Source organism: Oncorhynchus mykiss, chromosome 24 (assembly GCF_057628025.1).
Source record: "Oncorhynchus mykiss isolate SJ-2025 chromosome 24, ASM5762802v1, whole genome shotgun sequence".
Taxonomy (NCBI): Eukaryota; Metazoa; Chordata; class Actinopteri; order Salmoniformes; family Salmonidae; genus Oncorhynchus; species Oncorhynchus mykiss.
Genome location: NC_143045.1, coordinates 32,040,001 through 32,065,578, shown reverse-complemented (window position 1 = coordinate 32,065,578; position 25,578 = coordinate 32,040,001). Strand labels below are relative to the sequence as shown.

Sequence of the window (25,578 nt, the reverse complement as noted above, 5' to 3'; positions counted from 1 at the left end):
CTGCACTGTAGGTGTTGAAGGTTAATCAAAAATATCTCTATCCCTCTTTCTCTCTCTCTCTCTCTGTCTCTCTCTGTCTCTCTCTCTCTCTCTCTCCCTCTCCCTCTCTCTCTCTCTCTCCTTTTTTGCCCATTAAATCTCACACTGTTCGAGGTCTCTGTGGATTGCTTTAACGTCCACAGGACCTGGGGGATAGAGGAGGAATAACCTGGGCGTTGACTTCAATGTTCATCCTTTTGACTAGTGGATAATATGAGCCCTGGTCTCTGAGCCCTGCTCAGTGGGCTGAGTGTAGAATACATGGTGCACAGGTAGAGGTATTCCACAGACACACAGACCGACACACAGACCGACAGAGAGAGAGAGACTCTCTCCACTAACTCTTCCTTCCTTAATGTCAATATGGTGGTGCTGGGCTCTATCCCGGTATCAAATATGAAGACTGCCTCTTGATTTACCTATTTCTAGTCTCTCTCTCTCTCTCTCTCTCTCTCTCTCTCTCTCTCTCTCTCTCTCTCTCTCTCTCTCTCTCTCTCTCTCTCTCTCTCTCTCTCTCTCTCTCTCTCTCTCTCTCTCTCTCTCTCTCTCTCTCGCTATCACTCTCTGATGAACACACACACTGCCTTGCTGTTCCAAACACACACCACCCTAGGATCTGTAGAATTCATGAATGCAGACAGAGCAGATCCAATAACAAGAACCCTTCAGAGCCCCAATGTTTTCCTGCTCTCGTCTGAATAAGACTATGTTGATGGTACAAGAGCATGGCTTCCCAGAAATACTATTGATCTATTCATTGATCCATTCCACCACAATGAGGTGCTATATTCAGATTGGGCATCCCTGACAGTTCGCTGGAGAGGCTCTTTTACACAGCACACTGTTAAAGCTGTGTTAAAGGTGAATTCCCTTCAATAGGATCTTATCTGTCATACGTACCCTGTACTAGAACTGTATACCTCAACACGACATGTCATTCATTCCCCTTATATCTTATGATTTGTTTGACTTTAATTTCCCTATTTGTTTTTCCACCTCTTCATTGTGGTGTGTCCAGCTCGCCCTGTCGGTAAGTACCATCCTGATGACCCCAGTCCATCCTGCATGTTCTCTCCATACACACACCCTCGCTGCCTTGCAGATTGCAACGACCCTCACCTTTCTGTATTAACACAGATGTTGTATCACTCCGTACCACGCCTTTACCCTAAAACCCTGCTTGTCTATCTCAAATGGTTACAGAGGGGACTTTTTAGTACAGTCATCAGCTTCAGCCTTGCTTGCTTACTAACCTCTCAATGAACTAATCCTTACCTCTCTAGTGTACCTAGGTTATGTATCTGTACTGTAGTGTGTCTGTCGAAGCCATAGCTGTCTCGAGTCTCCCCTAGTTGTCCCCCCTGGCAGACAGAAATGGGATCTGTATGTCTTGTATTGAGTTGCTTCCTCTGGTCTGGGAAATAAAGTCTCAGTAATTGTTGCTGTTCTATTTCCTTTTCACATGGATCTGGAGGAGACATGGAGTCAGGGCAATTTGAAACTCTTAAAAGTGTTATGGCTTCCAGTACAGTAGATGGTTTTGGTGAAAAGTGTCAGTTTGAGCTGTTTGGGTTCTGTCTTCTGCGAAGAGATATGGGAGCGAGAGAGAGAGAGTTGTGTATAGGGGGAAAGGAGAGAGATGTGTGTAGCGGTAGGACAGGCAGAGAGAGGAGAGGTTAGGAAGAGGGGAGCAGGGGTGCGTGTCAGAGCTAGCTTGACTGGCAGAAGGAACCCTGACGTTGGAGGAGTGGTAGGACCTTCGTTGCCAAAACAGCATTGGCCACCCCTAGATTGTCACGGACTGTCAAGCTGCAGGACAATTTAGGAAATTACACATGCAGGCTGCCCGTGGGAATGAGACAGTAATTGCTTTTGACTTCTGAATAAAATATGATTGAATGTGGGATTTAAAGAAATGAGAAAAAAAATGCTTGTGTGTGTGTGTGTGTCCATTTGTTCATGGCTGTCTCAGAGCTGCATTTTACTATGAATCCCCTCCAACCCAGGACAGATCTGTCTTGTCATGAATTAAATATGGGGGTTTGATCTTGTGCCTTCCTTAGAGGGGACAGGAAGGAGGCTCTCACTAGTCTTTAGGGTCCCTGAATCAAACATCCTCACACACACTACCGGGATGTCCTGTCTGTCACTCACTGGCTAGGGGACTACAAACTTTAAATATGCATCACTTGTTGGCCCCCAATCCAACCCAACCTCATCACATCATACTTGACCTGCTATCACAGCTTGCTTTACAAGGCTACATTTCTCTGTGTTTGTCTGGGTTCTGCATAGGTGAGAGATTGAGGGGGGATCGAGGGAGACAAGGAGAGCATGATAAAGGAAGCGATAGATAGAGAGGAGAGACAAGGTGTGAGGGCAGCCATAGAGAACAGCCTGTAAGTCATCAAATACTGAGTGACTGCTCTCCTTTAATGCACTGAGAGAGAGAGAGAGAGAGAGAGAGAGAGAGGTGCTCTGAATCAGACCCAACGTTATGGAATGCAGCAAGCTATCTAAGTTGAGGAGAGCCAAACAGGAAGGCTGTAAATCTATAGCCATCTGTAGCATTCCAGGCTGTGTGTATCTTTGACAAATACACTCTCCCCAAAAAAAGGATTACATGGAGAAATGAGCCAAACAGGAAGAGGTTTACCCTGACTGGAATCAGCTGGGTTGTCACTGGAAATACTTACACAGGAATCAGAATAAAAGCCTGTCAGTGGTTTCATATAATGATGTATTATGAAACCGTGTCATATGGTCTTGTTGAAGGCATTGTGATCATGCAGTTTAACAAATCTCTCTTTCATCTGTTGGCTATTCCCTCTGCTGGCTATTCCCTCTGCTGGCTATTCCCTCTGCTGGCTATTCCCTCTGCTGGCTATTCCCTCTGCTGGCTGTTCCCTCTGCTGGCTATTCCCTCTGCTGGCTGTTCCCTCTGCTGGCTATTCCCTCTGCTGGCTATTCCCTCTGCTGGCTATTCCCTCTGCTGGCTGTTCCCTCTGCTGGCTATTCCCTCTGCTGGCTATTCCCTCTGCTGGCTATTCCCTCTGCTGGCTCGCCATACCAAATATTAACAAAGTTACAGATGCCACTACTGCTTTGAGAACAGTCATACAACAGTAGGAAACCTATTTGTAAGTGACCTGTAACAACAGTCTGGTCTAGTCTGTCAGAGATGTAGTCTGTGTTCGGTAGTTAGCTAGTACCTCTATTCTCTTTCATTTCATTTGAACATTGTCAAAGGTAACTAAGAGCTGAAGGACTTTATCCTCAGTGTGAGAAAAGTGAGAACAAGTTTGACTGATAAAAATATCGAGCTTTGATTTCTGGTGCCTTCTCTGGGTTATACTTGACTGACGTTTTGGGATTGGTGTCTATAATTGGTTGATTTAAATGTCCTCTCCGCTCTGACTATGAGGAACGGTTCAGGAGTGTACGATCTAACATCTCACCACCATCACAGGCCAACCTAGTGTTGGGCCTAGAGCCCGGTTAACACTGATAAACCCAACCAGGAGAGGTCAACAGACCACATTAGATAAGACGTATGGTCAGCCATTACACTTTGGTCATTAGATGAGAATGTTTTGTCATGAAACCAAATGTCTTATATGAAGGAATCTTGAAGTGTGAAAATGATCTTGATTGGAAGATCAACAGTAAAAGTGTTTTTGATAATGAGGGAGTAATGCCTAATTGGGGAAATCACACAGTTATTTCAATGGTTAATAAACCTTTGATGACGACCAGAAGACAGAGAGAAAAGCCGTCCTGTTCTGTATATGTCAGTGTGTATCCTGGAACACAATGCAGTGTATCCCAACCAATCACTCCTCTAGCTGTTTATTAGTGTAAGACAGAGAGGATGTGTCTCTGGGATTTGCCAAGTGTTCTAAAGTTTGGCGAGGACACGTTTGTTTATGTTGCATTAGAACACATTAAGATGGCCCGGAAACTGAGAGAGTGGAATGAGACATCCCACATGTGAGATCTCCCTGCTGGCTCCTTGAGTGTATTTCGTCAATCAATTGTTTAATTGGCTTCTACAGGGTCCAGTTGAGTAATGAAGGTGGTGAGTGGTGGGATAGAGTGAGGGAGTGAGGACTGTAGTTTTGGGTGGTGGGTGAGAGAGGGGGTAAGGGCTCTGTCCTCCGCCCGAGGGACCCATGAGAGAGTTAGCCTTTAGCTGTTAGCTGGGTTCTGTCCATTTATTTAATCCTATCGTCACAAGGTTTTCTCTGTGTCTTTCTCTGTGTAGCCTAGCTACATTATGTCTAACTAACTCTCCTGATGCCATTGTCACCGAGACACTGCTGCTGTTTGTGAACACTGACAACCGTCATTCATTCAGCTCCAGCCTCAATGAATGGCCTTGAGTGGTTACCATGGCGTCCAATACCATGGCGATCAATGGAAGGAACACGCTGCATGGAAGCTCTACACACTCTTAGAAAAAAAGGTGCTATCTAGAACCTAAAAGGTTTTTTTGGCTGTCCCCATAGAGAACCCACCCTTTGAAGAACCCTTTTTGGTTCCGGGTAGAACCCCTTCGGTTCCAGGTAGAATATTTGTGGGTTCCATGTAGAACCATTTCCACAGAGGGTTCTACAGGGATCCCAAAATAGTTATTATTACCTGGAACCAAAAAGTGTTCTACATGGAAGGGTTCTCCTAGGGGACCTTCCAAAGAACCCATTTGGAACCCTTTTTTCTAAGATTGTAGGACATGCCCATTTAGATTTGTCCTTGTGATGCCTGACGGTACCTTTGCTTCAATGCTTTACCTCTGTGTAACTCTGAGTTCTAACCCTAGTGTTTCTGCCCTTTGACCCCAGCTGCACCCCAGTTTATCATCAGGCCGCGGGACCAGATCGTGGCCCAGGGTCGCACCGCCACCTTCCCCTGTGAGACCAAGGGCAACCCCCAGCCTGCAGTCTTCTGGCAGAAGGACGGTAGCCAGGTAAGAAGAGCATATAAACACCTCTTAATGACCCATAGCAGAGCCAGGAGCTTTTCCTGAACACCCAACCGTACCAGGAAAAACATGGTCAGTAAAACAGCTTGGTCCAGTCTTCTACCACTGGACCTATACTGTAAGGACCTGTAAAACAGCTTGGTCCAGTCTTCTACCACTGGACCTATACTGTAAGGACCTGTAAAACAGCTTGGTCCAGTCTTCTACCACTGGACCTATACTGTAAGGACCTGTAAAACAGCTTGGTCCAGTCTTCTACCACTGGACCTATACTGTAAGGACCTGTAAAACAGCTTGGTCCAGTCTTCAAATCTCTGCATTTACAAGAATATTCAGTGTTTTTTCATCCAGTGTGTGTTTTTTCATCCATGCTTTATTTAAGACTAGCAGTTATTACTGTGTTACTGTACTGTCTAGTGTTATCAGCACACACACCACTTAGATTGGATAGTAACCATGCCGTTGGCTGTGTGGGGACGACCCTGCTGTGTCTATGATGTCAGTCTGTGTGACACTCAGCTCCCCAGTACTCCCTCAGTGACACACACAAACACACGCACACACACACACACACACACACACACACACACACACACAGAAATATACGCTAGCTCCCATCAGTTTCTCTGGCACACACAAACACCACACCAGATACACCTTTGTGTGGCTAGTGAGGAGGTAACCAGTTCCCATGACACCGTGCTGCTAACAGTGATACTATGCCTCACACAGAGCAGAGCAGATAGCCCTTCACAAAGTTGTAGGTCCTCACAGTCCACACAACAACAACATCAGTAATTAGAAGCCTGCCAGGACCTGTAGATGAACCGGAGATATGATTTTGTTCTGGCTGAACAAAATCACACACACACACACACACACACACACACACACACACACACACACCCTGAGCCTGGGGCCAGACAATTACAGCAAAGTGCCACTCAGAGATTGGGATGGGGTGAAATGCACATTTGCATGCAACACACACACACTGTATACTTCCACTCACACCGATGCTGAACACATTCTCACATCAAAATAAGTGATGAATCCTATCTGACTCACTGCAACAGAGCAAACTGAACATGAACATACAAATACCAACATTCATTTACACCAGTATCCTCTCAGTAAATAGACCCCCATGTTCTGTGACTGCACCCCAATCACAACACTATTTTCCCTCTCTTTGCCTCTTGGTTTATTGATGCTACATACCTTCTCTATCCCCATCGTCACCTCTCACTAAATACCCCAGCCAATCAGATGTTTTCTGTAAGATTCTGACCTGCAACACTCCCTCCTTCTTTCTCTGCTATGGACTCATTCAATAGAACCTGAAGTTCAATGGAATGTGCTGTGGGCCGGGGCTGTGGGCTGGGGGCTATGGACCGGGGCTGTGGGCCGGGCCTGGGGGCTGTGGGCCGGGGCTGTGGGCCGGGGCTGGGGGCTGTGGGCCGGGGCTGTGGACCGGGGCTGGGGGCCGGGGCTGTGGCCCGGGGCTGTGGGCTGGAGGCCGGGGCTGTGGGCCGGGGCTGTGAGCTTGGGCCGGGGCTGGGGGCCGGGGCTGGGGGCTGTGGGCTGTGGACCGGGGCTGTGGGCTGGGGGCCAGGGCTGTGGGCTGGGGGCCGGGGGAGACTCTGTGTAAACAAAGCAGCCCCATAGCAATTATGAGAAGCAAAGCAGAATGAAACAAGAGTAGACAGAGATACTCAGACTGTGTTCCCTCCAGCTCTCTGGAGCCTCTGACATGGCTGGCTGGGAGAATACATGCCATCCATTATGTGTAACCAAGCTATCAGATGTGATAGTTGTGTGTAATTCCTTAACCAGGTAATGGATGGAATGGCTCTGTTAACTGGCCGTGTGTATGTCTAAACCAGAGTGATGGCGATACGTGAGTGTGTGTCAGTTGGATGTGTTCCTGGCTGTAATGAGTCCATGTCCATCTACTAATTGGCCTGCTTCCTCTCTTCCTGCAGAACCTGCTGTTTCCCAACCAGCCCCAGCAGCCCAACAGTCGCTTCTCTGTGTCCTCCAGTGGAGACCTGACCATCTCAGCCGTGCAGCGGGCAGACGCAGGCTACTACATCTGCCAGGCCCTGACCGTGGCTGGCAGCATCCTCGCCAAGGCCCAACTGGAGGTCACAGATGGTGAGGCCTGCCGCATACCCACCCCGATGCCAACGTGCTAGAGCACCACTCGTTAATGCAGCATGCATACACACTCTGCTATGCTATCAACACACACACACACACACACCCATACTCGTGCAGACACATAATTCACACAGACACACACAGCCTTCACTGTACACTAAATAGTTAATGTACACACATGAATGAGCAGTAAGAGAAGTGTTCTTTAATTTGTAGTGAATTAATCAGAGCACATGCCTTGCCCGGTTGACTCTCTGTGGATTTGGGCCTTAAGTACTGGGGGAAACGTAGTGTAAAAGGAGGAGTATTTTGCCATGTACAGGAATTAAATGCAGCTTTTTTTGTCTGAGAAACATCTAGAAATCATACATAAAGTAGCTTTTTTTGTCACGACACAATTGAATGAAATACTTGTTCAAGTTTAGCCGGAGAGGGAATAAAGCATTGCCCTTGAGTCTCTCAGTAGAATGATCAGCAGCATCTGGCTGAGGGAGGCAGTGAGTCAAGGACTGAGTGATTGAGTGAGTGAGTGACAACAGTTAGCATGTCTGCAGGATGACTTATGAGGGCCTGCTCAGTCCCACTGCCTCTAGTCTGTTCTGCTGTGGAGATGGGTAAATAGATTGACGAGCTTTCAGATGCCCTGTGAAGGATCAGCCTGGGGAAAAAATGTAAATACACAATTTTTTAAGTGAAGGGAATTCTTTATTCAAAATAAAATTTGAATTAAACGTTCATCCATGTTTGTCAAACGTCAAATTTTGAAGTTGTTCTAAACATTACATTTCAAAATGCTTAATGTCAAGTTTAGGCATTAACTCTAAATTATTAAGGTTAGCCATTAACTCTGAATGGTTCGGGTTAGGGTTAAGGTTAGACATTTACTCTGAGTGGTTCAGGTAAGGGTTAAGGTTAGACATTAACTCTGAATGCTTCAGGTTAGGGTTAAGGTTAGCCATTAACTCTGAATGGTTCAGGTTAGTGTTAAGTTTAGCCATTCATTCTGAATGGTTCAGGTTAGGGTTAAGGTTAGCGATTCATTCTGAATGGTTCAGGCTAGTGTTAAGGTTAGCCATTCATTCTGAATGGTTCAGGTTAGTGTTAAGGTTAGCCATTCATTCTGAATGGTTCAGGTTAGTGTTAAGGTTAGCCATTCATTCTGAATGGTTCGGGTTAGGGTTAAGGTTAGACATTTACTCTGAGTGGTTCAGGTAAGGGTTAAGGTTAGACATTAACTCTGAATGCTTCAGGTTAGGGTTAAGGTTAGCCATTAACTCTGAATGGTTCAGGTTAGTGTTAAGGTTAGCCATTCATTCTGAATGGTTCAGGTAAGGGTTAAGGTTAGCCATTCATTCTGAATGGTTCAGGTTAGGGTTAAGGTTAGCCATTAACTCTGAATGGTTCAGGTAAGGGTTAAGGTTAGCCATTAACTCTGAATGGTTCAGGTTAGTGTTAAGGTTAGCCATTCATTCTGAATGGTTCAGGTTAGTGTTAAGGTTAGCCATTCATTCTGAATGGTTCAGGTTAGGGTTAAGGTTAGCCATTCATTCTGAATGGTTCAGGTTAGGGTTAAGGTTAGCCATTAATTCTGAATGGTTCAGGTTAGGGTTAAGGTTAGCCATTAACTATGAATGGTTCAGGTTAGTGTTAAGGTTAGCCATTCATTATGAATGGTTCAGGTTAGTGTTAAGGTTAGCCATTCATTCTGAATGCTTCAGGTTAGTGTTAAGGTTAGCCATTCATTCTGAATGCTTCAGGTTAGGGTTAAGGTTAGCCATTCATTCTGAATGGTTCAGGTTAGGGTTAAGGTTAGCCATTCATTCTGAATGGTTCAGGTTAGGGTTAAGGTTAGCCATTCATTCTGAATGGTTCAGGTTGGGGTTAAGGTTAGCCATTAACTATGAATGGTTCAGGTTAGTGTTAAGGTTAGCCATTCATTCTAAATGGTTCAGGTTAGTGTTAAGGTTAGCCATTCATTCTGAATGGTTCAGGTTAGTGTTAAGGTTAGCCATTCATTCTTAATGGTTCAGGCTAGGGTTAAGGTTAGCCATTCATTCTGAATGGTTCAGGTTAGGGTTAAGGTTAGCCATTCATTCTGAATGGTTCAGGTTAGGGTTAAGGTTAGCCATTCATTCTAAATGGTTCAGGTTAGGGTTAAGGTTTGGGGTAGGCTTAAATAAAATTAGCAAAACAACTTTGTATTGCTGGATTTGAACATGTAACCGTTTGAATCAGAGGCAGATGCTTACACCCATCCACTATCCACGTCCACAATGCCCTATCAAAACCCAAACCTACTTGAAGGTAACAGAGCTCACTGTTGCCCCCGACGACGTCCTCAGACATGGATGGACGTGGATTAATGACTTGTATCACGGTGACCTGCCTTAAAATACAGAGGGTTTTAGATCTCATAACCTCAAGACACCTTACTCAACTCATGTTCCATTGTCTAAGATTTACAGTGTCTGAACTGTCTGTTCAGGGGTCTATGGCTGCGTGCACCAACACATACTGTATTCTAAGGGTGTGAGGTGCATTAATTGTAGTGCATGTGTGTCTGTCTTTCTATTCCTGTGTGTAAGTCGTATCAGGTAACACAGCTTATGGCTGGACTGTGTAAGATGAGGAACATGTGAGGGAGCTGGGTGTTAGGAAGGCTGAGGAGGAGGATAGGAGGAGAGGAGGGCTGGCTGGGGCAAGGTCATGGTCACACCTTGCCGCTGGGAGCAGGTGATTTAGTGCCCTGAGGGGCCAACAGAGCTCGCTGGGTTCAAGGAGATATGTAATGAGAAATTCCTGATGCAAACAGTCAAGGCCCTAGCTCTCCCCCTGCTTCATCACCCCCCCCCCCCCACACACACACACACACACATCCATCCATCACGCCATCCATCCACCACCCTCGTCATCCCCTCCCTGCCGGACCAAACCAAGCCAAACTCACCCAGGATTTTATCATACTTTCTGTCATAATATCCTAACATGTAATGCTGTGGAGTCATTACTCAGAGCTGATGGAATCATTAAGACACATAACAGAACCCTTCCAGGTGTGTTTCAGTGTCTAAGCATCATGCCAAGTGATAACAATGACAAGCAGTTAACTCCCTCAGTGAGTTCATTGGGAAGTTAGATCTAACAGTGAGACCTTAGACAGACAGGTAGTGCTGTTTTTAATGCTATCTGCGGGTTAGGCACACAGTAATCCTGGTTGATGTATTTAACCACCAGATTTTCTGATAAAAGCATTCCATTGTGGTGGTTGTAGTATTATCACTGAAATAGATTCATTGATGAATTCAGCAGGGCCCATATGGTGTAGATTCACCTTCTATCCATTTTTCTCACAGCTAAAGCCATGGTTCTGCCATACCAAGGCAAGTATGTGTCTTCCTTCCATCCTACTGACTTCCCTGCTGGAGAGAAAGAGAAAGATTGTAAAGAGAGAGAGAGGGAGAGAGAGAGAGAAAGAGAGAGAGAGAGGGGGGAGAGAGAGAGAGAGAGAGAGAGAGAGAGAGACAGAGAGACAGACAGACAGACAGAGAGATAATGTGTTGAAAGGTTAGCGATGTTGACTGTCTAATTGGCCCCTGCAGGTCTGACATCATTAATCCTTCCTGTTAATTAATGTGTGATGCCAGGGGACTCCACATTATTCACCACAGCTGACACAGAAACTGCCAGGGCACTGTAACTGTAACTCACAGATACAGCACCTCTGACATATACACTATTTCACAGTACAACCCACAGGCATTCTCCAACACATTACAAATGTATATATTCATTCAAACAGCATTTAACATTAGCATTGAAATGAACAAAACATTTATTTTCCTCACAGTGGTTTTTGCAGTTCTGACTCATTTGGATCATTTCCGTGGGGAGCTACTCTCTGGGGAGTGGCGGTGGTTTCAGTTCTGGGTGCCAGTGGGGGCCTCTGATAGTGTTCCCCACTGAACATGATGGAGTATTTATCTGAACCACCCTGAGTCAACAGGCCCTTGTCACCGTACGCCATCACAGACTCCTGGGTGTGAATGTAAGGGTTGTCTGTTGCTGCCAGATTATTTTCCTTCTGTTGAAAGCCGGCTCAAATGAAGATCCTACCTCTGTACCTCTTTCATCTCCATCGTAGTCCTTTTAATATTGTAATGGCTTGTGTGTCTCTTCTGACCAACTCTCTCTGTCTCTCGTCTTGTCCCAGTGCTGACAGACAGGCCACCGCCCATCATCCGTCGGGGACCGTCCAATCAGACACTGAGGGTGGACAGCGTGGCCCTTCTGAAGTGCCAGGCGTCAGGAGACCCCATCCCCTCTATCAGCTGGCTGAAGGACGGGGTCAGTCTGCTGGGGAAGGATCCCCGCATGTCCCTGCAGGACCTGGGCAGCCTCCAGATGAGGAGCCTCAGGGTGAGAACCACAGGAGCCCACTCACAAAGACAACTACACGTACACTAGTAATGGGGTTTATGTGATGAGGGTGTAAATATGCTACATACTGTTGTGGTAACCTTGTCTGCAGCGCTCGTTCTCTACCCCTCTGTTTCCATCCATTCCCTTTAATGGATCTCTGTCTGAGACTCTGTCTCCTCTCTCTCCCCTCTGTGTGTCTCATTAGGCTGTATCTCACTGTATTCTATACTATCTACTGTATCTTATCTGTATCTGTATCTACTGTCTATGCCGCTCTGAAATTGCTCATCCATATATTTATATATTCTTATTCCATTCCTTTACTCAGATTTGTGTGTTTTAGGTATTTGTTGTGAAATTGTTAGATACTGTATTACTTGTTAGATATTACTGCACTCTCGGAACTAGAAACACAAGCATTTCACAATAACATCTGCTAAACATGTGTATGTGACCAATAACATTTGATTTGATATTGTTCCTTCCCTATAACCCTCTGACCCTCTGTACCCTCTATACCCTCTGACCCTATGTACCCTCTGACCCTATGTACATCTATGACCCTCTGACCCTATGTACATCTATGACCATCTGTACTCTATGTACCCTCTATACCCTCTGACCCTCTGTACCCTCTGACCCTCTGTACATTCTGACCCTCTTGAAAATGTTCATTGCAACATTCTGACCCTCTTGAAAATGTTCATTGCAACATGACCCTATGTAACCTCTGTACCCTCTTTACCCTCTGACCCTCTGTACCCTTTGACCCTATGTACCTTCTGTACCCTCTGACCCTCTGTACATTCTGACCCTCTTGAAAATGTTCATTGCAACATGACCCTATGTGCTAAACATGTGTATGTGACCAATAACATTTGATTTGATATTGTTCCTTCCCTATAACCCTCTGACCCTCTGTACCCTCTATACCCTCTGACCCTATGTACCCTCTGACCCTATGTACATCTATGACCCTCTGACCCTATGTACATCTATGACCATCTGTACTCTATGTACCCTCTATACCCTCTGACCCTCTGTACCCTCTGACCCTCTGTACATTCTGACCCTCTTGAAAATGTTCATTGCAACATTCTGACCCTCTTGAAAATGTTAATTGCAACATGACCCTATGTAACCTCTGTACCCTCTTTACCCTCTGACCCTCTGTACCCTTTGACCCTATGTACCTTCTGTACCCTCTGACCCTCTGTACATTCTGACCCTCTTGAAAATGTTCATTGCAACATGACCCTATGTAACCTCTGTACCCTCTGTACCCTCTGACCCTCTGTACCCTCTGACCCTATGTACCTTCTGTACCCTCTGTACCCTCTGACCATATGTACCCGCTGACCCTATGTACCCTCTGACCCTATGTACATATATGACCCTCTGACCCTATGTACCCTCTGACCCTATGTACCCTCTGTACCCTCTGACCGTCTGTACCCTCTGACCCTCTGACCCTATGTACCCTCTGACCCTATGTACCCTCTGTAACCTCTGACCGTCTGTACCCTCTGACCCTCTGACCCTATGTACATCTATGACCCTCTGTACCCTCTATATCCTCTGACCCTATGTACCCTCTGACCCTATGTACCCTTTGACCCTATGTACATCTATGACCCTCTGACCCTATGTACATCTATGACCCTCTGACCCTATGTACATCTATGACCCTATGTACATCTATGACCATCTGTACCCTATGTACCCTCTATACCCTCTGACCCTCTGTACCCTCTGACCCTCTGTACATTCTGACCCTCTTGAAAATGTTCATTGCAACATGACCCTATGTAACCTCTGTACCCTCTGTACCCTCTGACCCTCTGTACCCTCTGACCCTATGTACCTTCTGTACCCTCTGTACCCTCTGTACCCTCTGTACCCTCTGACCATATGTACCCGCTGACCCTATGTACCCTCTGACCCTCTGACCCTATGTACCCTCTGTCCCTATGTACGCTCTGTACCCTCTGACCGTCTGTACCCTCTGACCCTATGTACCCTCTGACCATATGTACCCTCTGACCCTATGTACCCTCTGACCCCATGTACATCTATGACCCTCTGTACCCTCTATACCCTCTGACCCTATGTACCATCTGACCCTATGTACATCTATGACCCTCTGACCCTATGTACCCTCTATACCCTCTGACCCTCTGTACCCTCTGACCCTCTGTACATTCTGACCCTCTTGAAAATGTTCATTGCAACATGACCCTATGTAACCTCTGTACCCTCTGTACCCTCTGACCCTCTGTACCCTCTGACCCTATGTACCTTCTGTACCCTCTGTACCCTCTGACCATATGTACCCGCTGACCCTATGTACCCTCTGACCCTATGTACATATATGACCCTCTGACCCTATGTACCCTCTGACCCTATGTACCCTCTGTACCCTCTGACCGTCTGTACCCTCTGACCCTCTGACCCTATGTACCCTCTGACCCTATGTACCCTCTGTAACCTCTGACCGTCTGTACCCTCTGACCCTCTGACCCTATGTACATCTATGACCCTCTGTACCCTCTATACCCTCTGACCGTCTGTACCCTCTGACCCTCTGACCCTATGTACCCTCTGACCCTATGTACCCTCTGTAACCTCTGACCGTCTGTACCCTCTGACCCTCTGACCCTATGTACATCTATGACCCTCTGTACCCTCTATACCCTCTGACCCTATGTACCCTCTGACCCTATGTACCCTTTGACCCTATGTACATCTATGACCCTCTGACCCTATGTACATCTATGACCCTCTATACCCTCTGACCCACTGTACCCTCTGACCCTATGTACATCTATGACCCTCTGTACCCTCTATACCCTCTGACCCTATGTACCCTCTGACCCTATGTACCCTTTGACCCTATGTACATCTATGACCCTCTGACCCTATGTACATCTATGACCCTCTATACCCTCTGACCCACTGTACCCTCTGACCCTATGTACATCTATGACCCTCTGACCCTATGTACATCTATGACCCTATGACCCTATGTACATCTATGGCCATCTGTACCCTATGTACCCTCTATACCCGCTGACCCTATGTACCCTCTGACCCTCTGACCCTATGTACCCTCTGTCCCTATGTACGCTCTGTACCCTCTGACCGTCTGTACCCTCTGACCCTATGTACCCTCTGACCATATGTACCCTCCGACCCTATGTACCCTCTGACCCTATGTACATCTATGACCCTCTGTACCCTCTGACCCTCTGACCCTCTATACCCTCTGTCCCTATGTACCCTCTGTACCCTCTAACCCTCTGTACCCTCTGACCCTCTGACCCTATGTACCCTCTGACCCTATGTACCCTCTGTAACCTCTGACCGTCTGTACCCTCTGACCCTCTGTACCCTCTATACCCTCTGACCCTATGTACCCTCTGACCCTATGTACATCTATGACCCTCTGACCCTCTGTACCCTCTATACCCTCTATACCCTCTGACCCTCTGACCCTCTGTACCCTCTATACCCTCTGACCCTATGTACCCTCTGTAATCTCTGACCGTCTGTACCCTCTGACCCTCTGACCGTCTGTACCCTCTGACCCTCTGACCCTCTGTACCCTCTATACCCTCTGACCCTATGTACCCTCTGACCCTATGTACATCTATGACCCTCTGACCCTATGTACATCTATGACCATCTGTGCGCGCGTGTGTGTGTGTGTGTGTGTGCGTGCGTGCGTGCGTGCGCGTGTGTGTGTGTGTGTGCGTGCGCGCGTGCGTGTGCGTGCGTGTGTGTGTGTGCGTGTGTGTGTGTGCGTGCGTGCGCGTGTGGTGTACATGCTTAGGCATGCTTGAACGTGATGTGCAAGCTCAGTATAATTCAATATAACGGTGGTTAGGTACAAGTTAGATGGACAAGATGAATCATATTGCCTTAAAGAGATGAATGGGCAGTATTGATTTTAATAAACTGTTCTATACTATCACTTAGTGACACGACGGCTCTTACAAGACTCAGCTGTAGAGGGCTGGACGGGTTCCAGCTGCAGAGTAGAGGAGGGGTGAAGAGTTAAACAACCCCCCCCCAACACACACACACACACCACACACACACACACACCACACACACACACACACACACACACACACACACACACACACACACACACACACACACTCTATACATTTAAGGTAGATTGAATTTAAAATCCTCACATCCTCCTTTCCCCTCTGCGAGGCCCCTGTGGAATACCCATTACACTTTACAAAGCTGCTGACCACTGACATTTTATTTCATGCATGGAGGAAAGAAAACCAACAAACAACTAAAGAGTCACGGAGAGGATGGAGAGACAAGCCAGATGTCATCGGTCCAGGGGGCTTCAGCAGCCCAACCTAAATCAATTAGCCCACCTTTGTTGCGATTGGGGGGGGGAGTAAAGTGATGGAGGACGGTGAGGAGAAAATGGAATTCATTAGGAAATTAGCGTCAGCACTTTAAGGCACTCACACACTGTTGTGACCTCAGAGATGGACCCCTCACATGGCACACTGTTGTGACCTCAGAGATGGACCCGTGACATGGCACACTGTTGTGACCTCAGGGATGGACCCCTCACATGGCACACTGTTGTGACCTCAGAGATGGACCCCTCACATGGCACACTGTTGTGACCTCAGAGATGGACCCCTCACATGGCACACTGTTGTGACCTCAGAGATGGACCCCTGACATGGCACACTGTTGTGACCTCAGAGATGGACCCCTGACATGGCACACTGTTGTGACCTCAGAGATGGACCCCTGACATGGCACACTGTTGTGACCTCAGAGATGGACCCCTCACATGGCACACTGTTGTGACCTCAGAGATGGACCCCTGACATGGCACACTGTTGTGACCTCAGATATGGACCCCTCACATGGCACACTGTTGTGACCTCAGAGATGGACCCCTGACATGGCACACTGTTGTGACCTCAGAGATGGACCCCTGACATGGCACACTGTTGTGACCTCAGAGATGGACCCCTCACATGGCACACTGTTGTGACCTCAGGGATGGACCCCTCACATGGCACACTGTTGTGACCTCAGAGATGGACCCCTCACATGCATTTAGAACAACAACTATGACCCATGAACTACGACCCATGAATAATAATCTGATCAAGCAGCTGTGGAGATCCATACTAATATCTAGTCATTGTGAAGATGTTTCTAAGTGGGTTGTGGTCAGGTGGTTGATGTGCTGTATGTATACGTTCTACCCCAGCTCTCTGACTCTGGGATCTACACCTGTGTGGCTGCCAGCTCCAGTGGAGAGACATCATGGAGCGCCTTCCTGGAGGTCAAAGGTATGGCACAGTGAACATGTCTTCATGTTGTTGTAGTAAACACACATACATGCTCATTATACCATACATACTGTATTCATACATATGACTTTTTGGGAATAGTTCTTTATCCATTCGTCTTCATCCTCCCATTTAACAATAGATCCTGTTCTCTTTCTCTTGCAGACCAAGCTGGGGTGATGGTCATTAAGAACCGGGATGACAATGAGCTCCCTGGCCCTCCCTCCAAACCCCAGGTCACTGACGTCACCAAGAACAGCGTCTCATTGTCTTGGCAACCCGGCCTGGCTGGGGCCACGCCCATCTCCTCTTTTGTCATCGAAGCCTTCAGGTTAGTTGAGAGATTTCCTCTTTTCACTTTTGTATTGCTTCTTAATTATTGTGGTAGCACATTTGTGATATCCTTGTCATTGTCCCATTGCAGCCAGTCGGTGAGCAACAGTTGGCAGACGGTTGCTGACCACGTGAAGACCACGCAGTACACGGTCAAAGGCCTGCGCCCCAACACCATCTACCTGTTCATGGTACGGGCGGTCAACACCCAGGGCCTCAGTGACCCCAGCCCCATGTCGGAGCCCGTCAGGACACAAGGTACCTGGATATCACTGCATGGCACAGTAGAATAGCTATTTTCTTGAATATTGCTGTAAGGATTCTGGTAGTTATTTTCCCATATCATTAAAATGTCTAATTTAGACTCCCCTTCACAGTGACTGCTGCAGCTTTCGATTGGGAAAAGGTCATTGCGTTCCACTGAGATAGTTATCAGGCCCTCTCATCACGGTACTGGACAGTAACGTTCCACTGAGATAGTTATCAGGCCCTCTCATCACGGTACTGGACAGTAACGTTCCACTGAGATAGTTATCAGGCCCTCTCAGCACGGTACTGGACAGTAACGTTCCACTGAGATAGTTATCAGGCCCTCTCAGCACGGTACTGGACAGTAACGTTCCACTGAGATAGTTATCAGGCCCTCTCAGCACGGTACCGTGTGAACTGGACAGTAACGTTCCACTGAGATAGTTATCAGGCCCTCTCAGCACGGTACCGTGTGAACTGGACAGTAACGTTCCACTGAGATAGTCATCAGGCCCTCTCAGCACGGTACTGGACAGTAACGTTCCACTGAGATAGTTATCAGGCCCTCTCAGCACGGTACCGTGTGAACTGGACAGTAACGTTCCACTGAGATAGTTATCAGGCCCTCTCAGCACGGTACCGTGTGAACTGGACAGTAACGTTCCACTGAGATAGTCATCAGGCCCTCTCAGCACGGTACTGGACAGTAACGTTCCACTGAGATAGTTATCAGGCCCTCTCAGCACGGTACCGTGTGGACTGGACAGTAACGTTCCACTGAGATAGTCATCAGGCCCTCTCAGCACGGTACCGTGTGAACTGGACAGTAACGTTCCACTGAGATAGTCATCAGGCCCTCTCAGCACGGTACTGGACAGTAACGTTCTACTGAGATAGTCATCAGGCCCTCTCAGCACGGTACTGGACAGTAACGTTCTACTGAGATAGTCATCAGGCCCTCTCAGCTCGGTACTGAACAGTAACGTTCTACTGAGATAGTCATCAGGCCCTCTCAGCACGGTACCGTGTGGACTGGACAGTAACGTTCTACTGACATAGTCATCAGGCCCTCTCAGCACGGTACCGTGTGGACTGGACAGTAACATTCTAGCCACTGCAACAACGTCCAGAGGTCAAACTCTCTATCTGTTTAGGCTACAGAGAGGCATTTATGTAAAATAAGCATGTGTACTTTGGGAAGGCCTAAGTGAGTTAGATCCCTGCTATGTTAATGACAATAACTGGAGAAAATGACTGCCTCCAAACTCCAAGAAGATTAGATGAAGGTTCGGTATAGACCTCAGTCTCCTTATAATGTTAATTTGATAAGTCCACTCCACCCGCAACCTTTCGACTAAACATTGTCCAATTGCAGGCCACTATTGGGTTGTGCATAGAGAGAGGGAGCCCGTTAGAATAGCAGTACATCTCTCTTTATTTACTGTTGGCTTTGTTTTGCTGCACAGAGGTTATTGACAATGGCAGTCACTGAACATGAATTGATTTTTCATGTCTCCTTAACTGCTTTTTGGCCTGTCATCCTCTATTACCACTCTGATCCATGACTTTATTGACATTTTCATTGGGTATGTTTTGAAATATGATTTCATCTTGTGAATAATTGTTTCCCCTCAGTAAATAGGACCAACATAGGTCAGTTGCCATGATTGTGTCTTTTCTTTAACCCCACTGGGAATCTCATGCATTTCACTGGGGGTTTTGATTTGCTTTTGACTAAAAACACATGCAAATGTGAACAAAATCTGAATTGTGGTGGAAAAAAAGTGTCAGACTGTCATTCATTCATGTGTTCAGAGTTCAGTCGTTGATGTGGTAATTCTTCTCTGGCTGGGCTTCAGTGACAGCAGAGAGGAGAATGGTTCTTAACAGCTCCAGTTATCTCTTTCTTTTCTAAAATCCAGATGAGTTCTTTATTAAAACTGAAATGAGGTCATTCAAATGCAGATGAAGTTCCTTCTTTTCAAAAGAAGTCATGAGCACAGAGTGTTGACACCTTTGTGGAGTCTGATTGGCCTATCCATCCGTTCTCTCAACAAAACCTCTTATGATGGACTCGGCCTCATTGTAAGGAATGGAGGGAACCGTGGCTTTGAAAACTGAGTAGGACTGAAAGTTATCTTGCTCTCTCTCTTGCTCTCTCTCTATTTGTCTCTTTATCTCTCTCTACCCCTCTCTCTATCTCTCTTCCTCTCACTATCTCTCTCTCTCTCTCTCTCTCTCTCTCTACCCCTTTCTCTCTCCCTCTCTCTTCCCCCCTCTCTCTCACAATCTCTCTCCCTCTTCCTCTCTCTCTATCCCTTTCTACCCCTCTATCTCTCTCTCTACCCCCCCCTCTCTTTCTCTCTCTCTCTCTCTCTACCCCATCTCTCTCTCTATCTCTCTCTCTCTCGCTCTCTCTCTCTCTCTCACACTCTCTCTCTCTCTCTCTCTCCCTCTCTCTCCCCCTCTCTCTCTCACACTCTTCCCCCCCCCTCTCTCTCTCTCTCTCTCTCGCTCTCTCTCTCTCTTTCTCTCTCTCTTTCCCTCTCTCTCTCTCTCCCACCCTCCCCCTCCCTCCCTCCAGACATCAGTCCTCCAGCCCAGGGAGTGGACCACAGGCATGTGCAGAAAGAGCTGGGGGAGGTCATAGTTCGTCTGCACAACCCGGTCGTCCTGAGCCCCATCACCATTCAGGTCACTTGGACGGTAAGTGTCACACTGTGATTGGAGAATCCACCTGCCTGTCACAGACGTAACCATTCAGCAGACTTTGCAGTTAGTTATTGCTATTCGGCTCTGCCAGGTGTCTGTGTGTTCCTTTATTCTGCTGTATAAGATGAAATATGGGAAATCTATTTTAATTTACACCAACCTCATTCTCGAAAATTGACTTAAGCAACTCAGCATGCTCTGGGCTGTTTCATGTCTTTGATTTTCCAACCTTTAGTACATTAGAGTTGATATGAAAGGAATGTTGACTCTTTGAAGCTGGCAAGGTGTTCCTCAGGGCTCCTATTGGTGTTTTCATGTAAGAAAATACTCTACAGCTTTGATACATTATAGTTGCTGACTCTTCATGTAAGCGAACATCAAACAGTTGACAAATGGTTTGTTACAGCTACAGCGAACATCAAAAGAGGTGTCAGGGACATCTGGTCTCATCAATCTTCCATCTATCTTCGGTTCATTTTGAATTAAGACAAAGGCTTTGCATAGAAACAAGTGCATTGGCATTAATTGTGTATATTTGGCATGTTTGTGGTCTTCCCTCTCTGGAGTGTAGCTCAAACCAGCTTACCTACCAACCGCACACACACACACACACACACACACACACACACACACACACACACGCATGCACACACGCACGCACACGCACACACGCACACGCACGCACACACACACACACACACACACACACACACACACACACACACACACGCACACACATTGCACAGTCTGTCTGTATCGACCCCACCATAAGGACGGACATGTGCCAGAGGGACACTGTTTAATTAATTTAGAAACACGATTTGGACTGAGGCTGAATCATTGAGAGAAATCACGCCACTTACAGTCTGAGGGTATGCAGCAGTAGTAACTTACAGTCTGAGGGTAAGCAGCAGTAGTAACTTATGGTCTGAGGGTATGCAGCAGTAGTAACTTACAGTCTGAGGGTAAGCAGCAGTAGTAACTTATGGTCTGAGGGTATGCAGCAGTAGTAACTTACAGTCTGAGGGTAAGCAGCAGTAGTAACTTACAGTCTGAGGGTATGCAGCAGTAGTAACTTACAGTCTGAGGGTAAGCAGCAGTAGTAACTTATGGTCTGAGGGTATGCAGCAGTAGTAACTTACAGTCTGAGGGTATGCAGCAGTAGTAACTTATGGTCTGAGGGTATGCAGCAGTAGTAACTTACAGTCTGAGGGTATGCACCTGTAGTAACTTACAGTCTGAGGGTATGCAGCAGTAGTAACTTACAGTCTGAGGGTATGCAGCAGTAGTAACTTACAGTCAGAGGGTATGCAGCAGCAGTAACTTACAGTCTGAGGGTAAGCAGCAGTAGTAACTTACAGTCTGAGGGTATGCAGCAGTATTAACTTACAGTCTGAGGGTATGCAGCAGTAGTAACTTACAGTTTGAGGGTATGCAGCAGTAGTAACTTTCAGTCTGAGGGTATGCAGCAGTAGTAACTTACAGTCTGAGGGTATGCAGCAGTAGCAACTTACAGTCTGAGGGTATGCAGCAGTAGTAACTTACAGTCTGAGGGTATGCAGCAGTAGTAACTTACAGTCTGAGGGTATGCAGCAGTAGTAACTTACAGTTTGAGGGTATGCAGCAGTAGTAACTTACAGTCTGGGGGTATGCAGCAGTAGTAACTTATGGTCTGAGGGTATGCAGCAGTAGTAACTTACAGTCTGAGGGTATGCAGCAGTAGTAACTTACAGTCTGAGGGTATGCAGCAGTAGTAACTTACAGTCTGAGGGTAAGCAGCAGTAGTAACTTATGGTCTGAGGGTATGCAGCAGTAGTAACTTACAGTCTGAGGGTATGCAGCAGTAGTAACTTATGGTCTGAGGGTATGCAGCAGTAGTAACTTACAATCTGAGGGTATGCAGCAGCAGTAACTTACAGTCTGAGGGTAAGCAGCAGTAGTAACTTACAGTCTGAGGGTATGCAGCAGTATTAACTTACAGTCTGAGGGTATGCAGCAGTAGTAACTTACAGTTTGAGGGTATGCAGCAGTAGTAACTTTCAGTCTGAGGGTATGCAGCAGTAGTAACTTACAGTCTGAGGGTATGCAGCAGTAGTAACTTACAGTCTGAGGGTATGCAGCAGTAGTAACTTACAGTCTGAGGGTATGCAGCAGTAGTAACTTACAGTCTGAGGGTATGCAGCAGTAGTAACTTACAGTTTGAGGGTATGCAGCAGTAGTAACTTACAGTCTGAGGGTATGCAGCAGTAGTAACTTATGGTCTGAGGGTATGCAGCAGTAGTAACTTACAGTCTGAGGGTATGCAGCAGTAGTAACTTACAGTCTGAGGGTATGCAGCAGTAGTAACTTACAGTCTGAGGGTAAGCAGCAGTAGTAACTTACAGTTTGAGGGTATGCAGCAGTAGTAACTTACAGTCTGAGGGTATGCAGCAGTAGTAACTTACAGTCTGAGGGTATGCAGCAGTAGTAACTTACAGTCTGAGGGTAAGCAGCAGTAGTAACTTACAGTTTGAGGGTATGCAGCAGTAGTAACTTACAGTCTGAGGGTATGCAGCAGTAGTAACTTACAGTCTGAGGGTATGCAGCAGTAGTAACTTACAGTCTGAGGGTATGCAGCAGTAGTAACTTACAGTCTGAGGGTATGCAGCAGTAGTAACTTGCAGTCAGACCTCCCAATTAGACCATGACATTTAAACATGCACTCTCTTCTTCCTGAAGGATGACTTTATTTCCTCATTGGTCTTCCATCCTCTGTTAACTAGCCCCAGTTGATATGTTCTGCTTCACTATAAATCAGTCCATATCTGGTATTCATGGAGATGTCATTGGGTGACATGGGGTGGCTGCTTTCATTTCTAAATTAACCACATTAGCAGTTTTCCCTGTGACGTGTTTATTGACCCCCCCCAATAATAAGTTCTTACCCCCAGACTAACAGGCTAATTTAATACTAAAGCATTTCTTTATGAGTGTGTGTACAATCAACACAGAACAGCGCCACCTAATCAATCAGGGTCCATTCAGTAAACATAGTGCGCCCTCAGAAAGGCTTTTATACTCCCAAATCATTCCATTAATGAAAGTTACACACCACGCTAGCCCAGAATCCATTGTGCTGATTTACTCCGGCTACACAGGCTGAAACAGCTGCTTAATATCCCACTTGAAAGGCCCGTTCACTTCTCCCACTGTTAACAAGCCATTACTGTGAGTTATGCCCCCCTTCCTCTGCATAAATTCAACTTTTCTCTCTCTGGCTAAATGGGCCCAAGTTTAGAACCAAGGACCCTTATCGACTGGGAGAGCACTATCGCACCTCTGGGCTCTCTGTCTGTCACCTCAATTGGACAGATTTGTCTACATTGTCCCAGGTGTGTATTCTTCTCCCAGAGTTCCCCTGGGTTGGATGACAGTCAACAGCCGATCACTTCACACTCACATGTTTGTCCTTGGCCTTGTGGGACCCTGCCTTAGGTTTCACTAGTTGGTATTTACAATACAAGGGAGACGTCCATATGTAGGGCTTTTATAGCTGTGCTCCTTAAAGCCTATATATGGAGGGCCTTGGTGCTGTGTGCTCAGTGTGCTGAGAGAGAGGGAGGTCATTCCGTGTTTCTCGTCTCTCTGTCTCTCAGTTCAATTTTAATTTAAGGGTCTTTATTGGCATGGGAAACGTCTGCTTACATTGCTAAAGCAAGTGAAATAGATAATAAACAAAAGTGAAATAAACAACAACAAATATTAACAGTAAACATTACACTCACAAAAGGTCCAAAAGAATACAGACATTTCAAGTGTCATATTATGTGAAAATAGTTAAAGTACAAAAGGGAAAATAAGTAAACATAAATATGGATTGAATTTGTTGTTACTAGTTGCCCTTTTCTTGTGGCAACAGGTCACAAATCTTGCTGCTGTGATGCACGCTGTGGTATTTCACCCAGTAGATATGGGAGTTTATCAAAATGTGATTTGTTTTCTAATTCTGTGTCGGTCTGTGTAGTCTGAGGATCATTTTTTCATTGTATTATTTATTATAAGTCAGTTAACCTCAGGATTGGTGGGTCCCCCTCGGGGTGGTTGAGCTAACGTAGGTTAATGTGATTAGCATGAGGTTGTAAGTAACAAGAACATTTCCCAGGACACAGACATATCTGATATGGGCAGAAAGCTTCTTAATCTAACTGCACTGTCCAATTTACAGTAGCTATTACAGTGACATAATATAATGCTATTGTTTGAGGAGAGTGCACAGTTATGAACTATAAAAGCAATTAATAAACCAATTAGGAACATTTGGGCAGTATTGAACATAAATGCAATGGTTCATTGGATCAGTCTAAAACGTTGCACATACACTGCTGCCATCTAGTGGCCAACATCTAAATTGTGCCTGGGCTGTAAAACTACAGTATGGCCTTTAGATTTGGATTTGTTATTTTATGCGAAAATTGGGGGAAAAAAGGGTCTGATCCTTCAGAGGTTTTAAGGACAAATTCTTATTTACAATGATGGCCTACCCCGGCCAAACCGTACATCTGTTGAACAACATTGTTTCATGTACTCTGGTGTCTGAGTACTGTGCTGCACACCTAGGACCATGATCCTTATCTATTTCCTCTTAACTCTGTCCTATCTGAAGAGAAGATGTGTTTTATTTCCTAGGAACCCTGTACAGGGGAGTGAAGCTAACCCCTCTTCTCCCCATGTCTTTGTCCCAGGTGGACCGTCAGTCTCAGTTCATCCAGGGATACAGAGTTCTGTACAGGCAGACATCTGGCATGTTTTCCCCAGGACCCTGGCAGACCCAGGATGTGAAGGTCCCCTCTGAGCGCAGTGTGGTCCTCTCCAACCTTAAGAAAGGCATTGTCTATGAGATCAAGGTCCGGCCCTACTTCAATGAGTTCCAGGGCATGGACAGTGAGTCCAGGTCGGCTCGCACCACAGAGGAAGGTAAAGAAATCACCATGTTATTTCATGAACATTTTCCTCCGTCCAAGTGGTTTCTATCCACACAGATTTGAGATGACTGTTTGACATGTTTCCTATAGGGCGCACAATTGTTATGATATCTTAAATGTCGATCACAATAACTGTCTCCTGCTGTGACATTGTGGGGATAGTGTGTGTCTGTGTTCCTGCATGCCACTGTGTAGTTTCCTGAACTTTCTGCTTGATTGTTTATGATTGGTGGTGTTTCTGTTAGCCCACTTCTCATCCATCTCCCTGCAACCACGAGCTGAGATATGATTGGACCCAGCGTTCGCTCACTTCCTGCTTGGAGGCGGAGCTGTCGCCCGCAGCCTGACTCTGACAGGACATGACAGGGCCAGAGAG

General features: G+C 46.4%; 1 protein-coding gene across 19 annotated transcripts in view; it reads left to right on the top strand.

Annotated features, from left to right (window-relative positions):
- LOC110503394 (roundabout homolog 2) overlaps positions 1-25,578 on the top strand; it is a 621,451-nt gene that overhangs the window by 526,091 nt on the left and 69,782 nt on the right. For 13 of the 19 annotated variants that reach the window (XM_036961736.2, XM_036961739.2, XM_090218878.1 and 10 more), the window contains exons 7-15: positions 1,058-1,069; positions 4,881-5,005; positions 7,006-7,177; positions 11,394-11,599; positions 16,866-16,947; positions 17,113-17,278; positions 17,372-17,538; positions 20,114-20,235; positions 24,963-25,194. In XM_036961736.2, the coding sequence (XP_036817631.1) occupies positions 1,058-1,069; positions 4,881-5,005; positions 7,006-7,177; positions 11,394-11,599; positions 16,866-16,947; positions 17,113-17,278; positions 17,372-17,538; positions 20,114-20,235; positions 24,963-25,194 (1,284 nt within the window). The remainder of the gene's footprint in view (positions 1-1,057; positions 1,070-4,880; positions 5,006-7,005; positions 7,178-11,393; positions 11,600-16,865; positions 16,948-17,112; positions 17,279-17,371; positions 17,539-20,113; positions 20,236-24,962; positions 25,195-25,578) is intronic. The other 6 variants (XM_090218873.1, XM_090218876.1, XM_036961728.2 and 3 more) reach the window with 1 other exon arrangement.